The following is a 9,454-nucleotide window of genomic DNA, read 5'->3' as shown; positions in this document are numbered from 1 at the left end:
CTTAATAAATAAAATAAAACTGAATTGAATTGTCACATTTTTCTTTCTTTTTTTTAAAGCAATGATTAAAAAGTAAGTTCTAACTTAATTCTTGTGAAATATGTTAGAATTAATATCGCTGGCTCCACCTGGTGAGTTCATGCCGTTTAAAACATGGTTTGTCCAGATAAAAAAAAAAAAAAACAGTTCAAAAGTTCAAGGTCATTTTTAACATCTGCTTTCCTTTTCTCCGTTTGGCACGTCAGGACAGCGTGTGAAGGTTTTGACCTTTATTAGGCAACACACTGAACTTTCTCGATGTGTATACTCACTTCCACGGCGGGGCGGTGACGCCGCAAAGCAGTCCTCCATTGAGAAATGTGCTAACCCCGCTCCACCGAGTGACGCCGTAATTTAAAACGAGCGTAAACACGTTTCGATTGGGTACTTTACACACAGGAACGGGACGCCTGCGCTTAGCGGACTTTCAAAATAACTTTCAAAATAAAAGCAACATAAATACATTACTGATAATAAATGAAAGCTAATGTGTTTGATTTTTACTAACTCCAAGTATGCTGATGACGTTATTTTATTTTAAACTGTGGATTTCAAACTCTAATCCCTTAAAAGGCTGCAACACAGTAGTTGTCAAAGCTTTTATTTTGACGACATAGCAGGAAGTCATGTTTTCTTTTTCATGAAGTACGCAGAGCAGTGGAGTTTGTGACCTGACTACATAACCCTGGACTGTGTTGATAGTATCTGCTTTGTGTTTTCTTGGTGGGTGTAACTGGTGCACCACTGCTTTATTGAGTGATTGATTTGGGGTCTTGGACACGTAGCGGTTGTCATACGGTTCACGTTATGCGGTGACAGTGACAAAGTGACTTCTTTCAGCTAAAACAAGCTAGCCCAGCTAGCCTGCTCGGTCGGCTCAGTCAGGCAACTTCACGTCCGCCAGTCCAGCAGCTCGTATTACCTCTCCGCTAGTTTTTCAGCTTCTTTTGGGGGGCTTCAAATGGCTTTGGTAACAGCGTTAAGACGGCTGGCTCAGATTAGTCTACGAGAACATTCCCGGAGGACGTCGGCAGTAACCTGGCTGATGGGACAGAGGAGTTTTACCGCAGGCACACAGCCCCTGAGGTAGGTTACTTAGCTGTAACGGGGCTTCCTAGCCTGATAATGGACTGAGTCACACGTCAAACTTCATTTTAAAAAAAACAAAAAGCCGGGCAATTTATGGGGACTTTTCTTGTCAGTGCATGCCTGGCGTGCAGCATCAGGTAGTGTCCATGTTTCAAAGGTCAGTGTGTGTGTGTTTTTTTTCTTTTCTTGTGCTGTTAAAGATATTTGAATCAAGGGTCAATTTACTCTTCATTATTGTGTTGCACGTATGTATGAAACAGCAGCAGAATCATTGACCCCCTTTCAACCCTACTGTGGGTCTAACACTTTAAACTCAATCTGCATAGACCGGTGGGGAGAGCGCAGAGAACAGTACGTCTATTTTCTTCAATTTGTTTAACGTTTTAGGAGAAATATTTTACGAAGTTAACAACTAGTTTGAATATTGAAACAAATTATTAAGGAGTGTCTATTTGGGTCGATATGGCAAAAATGAATCTTAATTTAATTCCCAGAAAAGTGGCAAGAGAAGTTAAACTGATTTAATAAAGTATGAAAGTGTGTGAGGGCCACACGTGAGTAACAGGGGTGCAGCTGATCCTTAGAAGGAGCAGACTGAAGCATCACGTGTCCACAAGGCTAAAGCGGTCCATCTCCCCACTCCGGTACAAGGCTCTGACCACAGCTGGGCCTGTTGAAGTGCATAATGACTCTTGACCTGCTGCTCAGGTTGAAGGTTGAAGGTTTTGTTTTGCCATGCTAGCATTAAACTGGTTGACACTGTCCCTGCGCGCTCACGTCAGACCTGCGGCTCTCACTCTCCCTTGATTGCTGCCAAGTCTTTGTGACTGTTTGTCCTGAAAGGTTATTCAGTTCAGGCCTTTCAGGAATAGGCGTGAACGAAGTCTTGTTTTTAAAGCGGATTACAAGGGATTTTTCACTTGTGTGTTAAATCTGCGGCGTAGGTACGTCATAGCCCCAAACCCCTCTGGAACCCTGCGCTGTAACCTGACGTACACCTCCCTGGAAATATCAGACTGAAATTGACCTATAATTGAGAAATTTCTGAAATTAAAGGTGATCTATTATATTTTATATATTTATGTCGTGTATAGTCCCTCCAAAAGTATTGGAACAGCAGGGTCAGTTAATTTGTCATTAAGATTGAGTGTTTATTCATGAAGTAGCCCTGGATATCTGCTGTCTTTGGCTGATGTGCATCGTAGTTAAGAAGGGTAGACCAACACAAAGACCAGGAAAGCATGTCATTCTCAAGCTGAGAAATAGTAGAAAATCCGTCAGAGGATTTTCAAACCCATTGGGCACAGTCATTAAGCCAGTATGGAATGTTCTGGAAAAGAAGGAACACACCTTGTACTGAGCAACTGGTATTGAACAGATTTTCCAAGGAAAGCAACAAGTGATGACAGACCAATGGTGATAAGTAAAGCAATACAGAAACCCCCCAAAACTACAGTCCATAACATCGGGAGTGACCTCCAAAGAGCAGGAATGGAAATATGACCGGCCACTGTTGGAAGGAGGCTTGGAGAACAGCAACATAGAGGCCATACTGTGAGATGCACTCATCAGCAGTAAAGATTGGAAAGTCCGATTGGAATCTGCAAAAAAATATTATGGAGAACAGTTCTGGAACAAGGTTTTTGAGATGGATGAGACAAAAATGAACTTTTTTACATATGCCACGTTGCGGCGCGGGTTCGAGTCCTGGCCCGTCGCCAATTTGCCCACGTGTCTTCCCTTGTATCTTTCCCCCGTTTCCTCTCTACTTACCATAAAAGCTGCTGTGGCCAAAAATACAAAAAAAAAAAAAAAAAGATGAACTTTTGCCAAAGTGATGGAAAAACCAAAGTATGGATCTGCTCGTGATCCTAAACATACGAGCTCATTTGTAAAACAACTTGAGACATTTTTATTGGTGATATAATTCATTCAGGATGAATGCAGAAGTCTACAGAAAGACATTGTTTCTCAGTTTCCAGAGAAATGCATCCAAACTAATGGTGAGGAGCTGCATTCTGCAGCAAGCCAATGAAGAACAGGCTGTGAGCAAGTGTAGAAGATAATTTAGTGGAAAATATTCTGGTCCAGTACTTTAGCTCACTTGAAAAACTGAGTGGTTTGATACAAAATGTTGTCTAACATACAGTACTGTGCAAAAGTCTTGAGCCACCCCTCCATTTAAAAAAAAAAAAAATCTATTTTTCTATGTTTGTAAAGAAAGAGAAGAGTGCAGTGATTTTATTGAAGCACGCTTTATGATTGATTGATTTTCAGTCCAGTTCTTGTGTAATCTGGCATTGCTCAGCTTTTTCTCCCTGTTTCCCTTCCTTAAGATCGGCTTCTTGACAGCCGCAGCTGCACTGAGATCATTTCTGATGAGGCTTCAGTGAACAGCAGATGGATCTGCTGAAGGGGATTAAAAGGAGACCCTGCAGACTGTGCTGAGATATGCCCTGTTTTCAGCTAACGGCTCTTTGGGAATCACCTTGCTGCTGCAAAAATATTACTTTACACCATAGATTTCATTAAAGTAATGGGACTGAACTAGTAAATAGCAGGGAATAAAAGCCTGCCATTCTTATATGCATCGTTTGATCTCATGTCTTCAGTGCACAGCAAACAAAATAATTTGTCGTGCATTTCCAATACTTTGTGGAGGGGACTGTATATGACCTTTTTTATTTTTAATAATGAGGTCACAGTGTTTGTCATTTCCAAAGCAACCAAAAGCTCAGGCTCCAGCCTGCTCTAAACACTCTTTCTTCTATGCTGTATGATGTCAGTGAGAGCAGATATTCCTAATATGGTCATCTTGGTTGCACTGTTTTCGAGGGGGAGCCAATCAGAAGAAAGATGGCTTAAAGGGAGCTAAACAAGCTTATTTCAGGATAAGCTGCATTAAGGCCCAGTATAATAGAAATAAGGCTAATTTACTCCATTATTGAGTAATAAGAATATGAAGCTGGAAATGAGCATAATGATTGACTTTGAAGTGGTGCCAGTATCGGTTTGTGCTGAAGCACTGGTGTGGGGTGATATTTGGGATCGTCTATGTGCCTCAGATTACAGGTGTAGGAGGGTGGAGAGACTGTTGAGGTGACTGTTTGTTGTGATTTGGTGCAATATAAATAAAATTGAATTGAACTTTTGTTTAGCCACGTAGGAGTGTTGAGATTTACACACATGTAAGGCTTAAGGAGGGGAGCGGCTTGGTTATCAGTGGTTCTGCATGCATATACACGCATACATGAAATAAAATATGAAAAACAAAAACATGAATCCAAAGTTTCAAGGCTAAAAATAAATAAATAAAACATTATTCAGTCGTCACAGTGATCACAGGTCAAATAGGGCCAGTAATGATGTGTCATTACATTTTGAGATGTGCTGTCTTCTAAAAGGACCTTGAATCACCTTTTTATGCCTGTAGTCAAAACTTAGAAACCTCTCATTAGCGTTCTGGGGTTAAAGCACTTTTTGATCTGAATGTAATTGTCAGCAGTGGCCACCAGAGGGCAGTGAAGTGTAGTGAAGGCAGTCAGGGCTGTGCAGAGGCAGGCAGGGAATATTGGATAACTTAAGGAGGCAAACTAACAATAATTATGTCATCATGTGAGTTGTTTTTGAACTAGAGGAAAAACCTGTAAATATCAGTCCAACAGATGGCTATTCCCAGTATTCCCATTATTGTCTTGTTAAGCTTTCATATGTCTAAACTAAGACTGTGTGTTTTTGTGTGTCAGATTGGACAACAAGGTGACGATCAACTTCATCAACCGAGACGGGGAGAAGATCACAGCGAAGGGATCGCCTGGAGACACTCTGTTAGACGTTGTCATCAATGAAGATCTCGACTTTGATGGTTTTGGTATGTAACCACGCACCGAGTGAGCTTCACAGGTCTCTGGGCCAGGCCTTTCAGATAGCCGCCTGTATGTAACTGAGCTGCTTACCTATCACTGAGAGATCTAAAGGTGTATGTGTGTGTGTGTGTTGTAGGAGCGTGCGAGGGAACACTGGCGTGCTCCACGTGCCATCTGATCTTTGATGAGGAAGTATATAAGAAGCTGGGACCCATCACAGACGAGGAAATGGACATGCTAGACTTAGCCTATGGCCTGACTGACACGTAAGGAAGCACACCTGAAGCAACACTCACCGGGCCAGTGAGCTATGTTTTAGGGCAGGTTTTAAATAGTGTTTAGAGAACATGGAGATTACCTGTGGCAGGTGATACGTTCTTTGTCTCTTTGTATTAATTGAAAGCAGATGATTGGTTAAATGATTAGAGTGGTCCCACAGCCGATCTGATGCAGATGAATTAGTTCTGTTGGGATAATAAGATTTGTCAGGGCTGATCAGTTAATCAGGGAGAGACAAAGGAATAAACGCAACAGAGCTTTCTTTCACTTAGGGCATCAGCTCTATATGCAAACAACACCGGTCACTGTTGTTAAAGCAGCTTTCAGACAGACTCAGAGCAGGAAATGAAACGGTAAGCACAGGAATTCAACGTGATATAAAGATAATTAAACAGGTCTCTGATAGGGTTAGGTGGTATGGCTAAATTTTCATAATATGGTATGTTTTTTCTGCCCATGCAGGAGTGTTCTTACCCACAAAAGTTACTGCAGTCAATATGGTTTAAAAGCCCATTTAACTGTCATACAGACTGTATCATGTTTGTGTTTTTTTTTTTCTCATATCCAGACACCAGTTAAACCCTTTCAAAGTATCGCTGCCAACAGGGTCAGATCTTAGCTTAAGACATTCCTGGCGCTCTAAAACGTGTTTTCAGCTAAGCTGGTGTGTTACCACCTCCAGCCTCCGCTTGTGCTCTACAGCATTTGCAGTATGTCGTTATTTGGTCCACGTCACAACTTTTATATACGAAGAACCTCCAGACGACAGGCGCGACTCCTCTTTTCGGTATTAATTCCTCTGGGTCACCTTCAGCAACCTGTACAGTTGCTTTGCTTTTACAGCCATTCTCGCCTCTAAACTTTTGTGCATACGCTCAAGCAAGCTCAACTGTGGTGTTGCAGTGAACCCATTGAAACACTGAACACGGCTTGCGGATGTTGTTTAGGATGAATTGCGTCGTGTGAAAAATTCATATCATAATGAAAATGAAGACCAATTTTCAGTGCAAACCGGTGTAATGCCTAGTCCTGGTCTCTGCTCTGATTTAGATTCATTTTTTGGTCACAGCCAACTTTTTGAATGCTCTCAAAGTGTCGTTACAGTTTAGATTTTACTCATTTACAAAAACAGTTTTGCTGGATTAGGATGGATTCAGACAGCAACATGTAAGCCTGGAATAAGGCACGAAGAAAAGAACAAGAAAGATAAAATGCTTATTTAAAAAAAAAAAGAGGTTTTATTTTCAAAGGGAAACTTGGCTCTACTGTTCATAACCACCATGTGCACAACTGTGGTTAACTGTAGTCATATATTTTACTATAGTATTAATTTTCTGACATCTCCTACCTGAAAATATGATGTATGTAGGCAGATGAATTTTTTTGTATCATGACTGACTGGATTAAAGTAGGAAGCATAAAAACTAAAAGCTTCCTCATTAAGTGTTTCTGTTGAGTGCACTTCAAACTTGATAGCTGAAAACATTTCACCTTGAATGTAACATGCTTTCTCGTCTCATTTCCCCTCCGCAGATCTCGTCTGGGTTGCCAGATCTGCCTGACAAAGTCTCTGGAGGGAATGGTAGCCAAGGTTCCAGATAGTGTAGCTGACATCCGACAGACCAAAGATGGATCATCTTAACAGGGAACATGTGACTGAGACCATAAATATAAAAAAATGAGGGTACCTCAAATGTACACAGAGACGATGGTAGGTGATCTGTCAGTAATGCCACGGGCTGCCACAGAACTCTTTCCCACTTTTTTTTTGTTTTGTTTTTTTAATAACACAAACTACCAAGTCATAGACTACTAGAGCCAGCTCTCAAAAACCAGGAAGCACAGATATGCCACTCGGCCTCGCAGTATAATTTTTTATAGAAAGTAAATTTGCGCTATGCAAGATTTTTAGAGGAACGAGGCAAACTGTAATGCTCAGTTTACAGGGGGAACGTGCAGCCCTGGTAAGGAATCATAAAGTATTTATGAGATATAAAATGCTACCTATAAGATCTCATATAATCCATTCTGTTCATTTTAATCATTGTCTGAAAAAATGTTACTTATTTGTCAATGTGAATGAAGCGTGTTGTTTATTAACCCGCAGACTCCAGCCGGCCGCTCTACCTTTCATTAATTGAGATTTTCTGTGACTACATTTATACTATGGGCTCACTTTTATACCTCACATGGAGCTGGACCTTCTGGAAGTGTACACTCTTTGTCTCATATGTAACTTCAGTCAGCCCTATGGAGGACCAAAACCGCCAGAATAAAATAAATGACTTGGTATGTAAATATGCAATTACATGCCCCAAAGTGGTTGCATTAAAAAAAAAAAAAAAAAACCTAAATATTGGGCAAAAAAAACAAAAATCAAAGGAAAATAATTCTTAAATTTCAAGTGTCATTCAAAAAATTAAGGCATTTTTTTTTTTTTTTTTTTTTTAAAAAGGGAAAGTAAATGTTAATACAGAAGAAAGTTAAATACTTTGTCACATATGCTAAACATGTTTTTACATTTTTGTTGCATTTAATGGAATTAAGTTTTTTGAGTTCATTTCTTTCTTTTTGGTGTTTTTGATCTTCCATAGAGGTTGACTTAACCAACAGTACTCAACAGCCCCCCCAAAAAACATCTATTTTACTACATGTGTATAACCCTGTTGTTATTTTTGATTAGATCCTTCACGTGACCTTAATCATTTCACTATGTGTACACACAAGCATCTTTAAGAGTGAAAACATCTAATAAAAATTCACCTTTCTAATGGCACGCTGAACTGTCAGTTCTTTAATGTCATGTTAAATATGCTGTTTGTGCAAGAAAAAAATGACAAATGGATCTTTCCTTTGAATCACAAACCCATTTTTATTACTAGGAGCCCCAAATTTAAAGCAATCATATTTAAGATTTCTGCTCACTTTATTTGCAAATGCAAAGTATATTGACAGCATATAAATATATGTACATATATAACGAGGAGGCAGTAGACAATATTAGAAAGCAACAGTACCTCGGCCTATTTCAGTGTTTTTAAGCTGCATGAGATATAAAGCTGAAAAAACGTTATAAATTTAAATCAGTACTGGCTTATGTGAAAACAGCATTGTTGGCAACAAATGAAAAACAAGGAGCTACAAATTCTGCCGCTGATGCCAAGGAGCATTTTACGTGAACGTTAAGAAGCGTGCGACTACATGGTAAAAGATGAGAGCTCAGAGCACTCAGCTAACCGTTAGCGACATCTCGACTTTAACATTTCTGTACCAGCGACTCCATCCAAACACTACAGTTGGTCACTAACAGGCATTAATGCTGAACTCAGGTCACCAAACTCAACATGTATAAACTTGATACCAATTTAAGTTAAGCTGCTAATGTCAATATGAACCCAATATCAGCCACTATTCTTCATATATACAGCATACATATACAGAGATATTGAAAGGGGAAGGATGCTGGAATGCTTTAATACTTTCCAGTAATGTGTGCCACAAACTAGTCAGCCGTGTGTCATTAAACTGATGCTGCAGACACATTACAATACTCTGCTGAAGCGAGACTACCAAAGACCAAAATATCAGCCAGTACCAATCAACATAAAGACTGGACTGTAGTTCAGAACCAGAGACTAGTGAAAGGTAGAGGCAAAGTCACAGTGTGTACCCAGGCTGCATTTAAACTATTGTAATATGACTATTGAGAATGTTCAATAAACCATGATTGAGCATAAATACTGAACAACAGTGCCAGTGCAGGAAAGCCAATCTGTTCAGGCTGCTTGAGCAGGACTTTCACTACATAAACAATGAATGGGCTCCAGTTAACTAGAAGGCATTTTACTGAGTGAGTCTATTCATCATAAGAAGGCAATGCCAGGTATGTTTAGATTGGCAGGTTTTAACTTGGCCTGACATACATTTAAAAAAAACAAAAACAAAACTCAAACCCATCAAGATACAAATATACGCCAAAATAGTTGATCTACTTTGATCAGAGTTGATGTGTTACTTGAGCATACATCAGGTTATAGAGTAGAAGACTTTTTGCATGTGTAAATCCAACCTCGAGGACATTTAAGCAAAGAAAAGAAATCACTGTACGTTAATGACAATAAGCACTAGACAAAACTGAAACGTACCTTTACCTTGTTGCTGCATGTCTACTTAGCAAACAA

At 39.8% G+C, this 9,454-nt stretch overlaps 1 protein-coding gene across 2 annotated transcripts in view; it reads left to right on the top strand.

The window, feature by feature from the left end:
- The first annotated feature begins 673 nt into the window (after positions 1-673).
- Positions 674-9,454, top strand: part of LOC115795702 (adrenodoxin-like) — a 63,477-nt gene continuing 54,696 nt past the window's right edge. The window contains exons 1-4 of one of the 2 annotated variants that reach the window (XR_004021271.1): positions 674-1,125; positions 4,875-4,999; positions 5,131-5,260; positions 6,807-7,496. Coding sequence is in view for 1 of the 2 variants with exons in the window: in XM_030751736.1 (XP_030607596.1) it covers positions 1,001-1,125; positions 4,875-4,999; positions 5,131-5,260; positions 6,807-6,915 (489 nt within the window). In the remaining variant the exon portion in view is untranslated. Of the gene's footprint in view, positions 1,126-4,874; positions 5,000-5,130; positions 5,261-6,806; positions 8,050-9,454 lie in introns of those variants that run through there. The other variant, XM_030751736.1, reaches the window with a different exon arrangement.

This window comes from Archocentrus centrarchus, chromosome 2 (assembly GCF_007364275.1).
Source record: "Archocentrus centrarchus isolate MPI-CPG fArcCen1 chromosome 2, fArcCen1, whole genome shotgun sequence".
NCBI lineage: Eukaryota > Metazoa > Chordata > Actinopteri > Cichliformes > Cichlidae > Archocentrus > Archocentrus centrarchus.
This window is presented reverse-complemented; position numbering and strand designations above follow the sequence as displayed.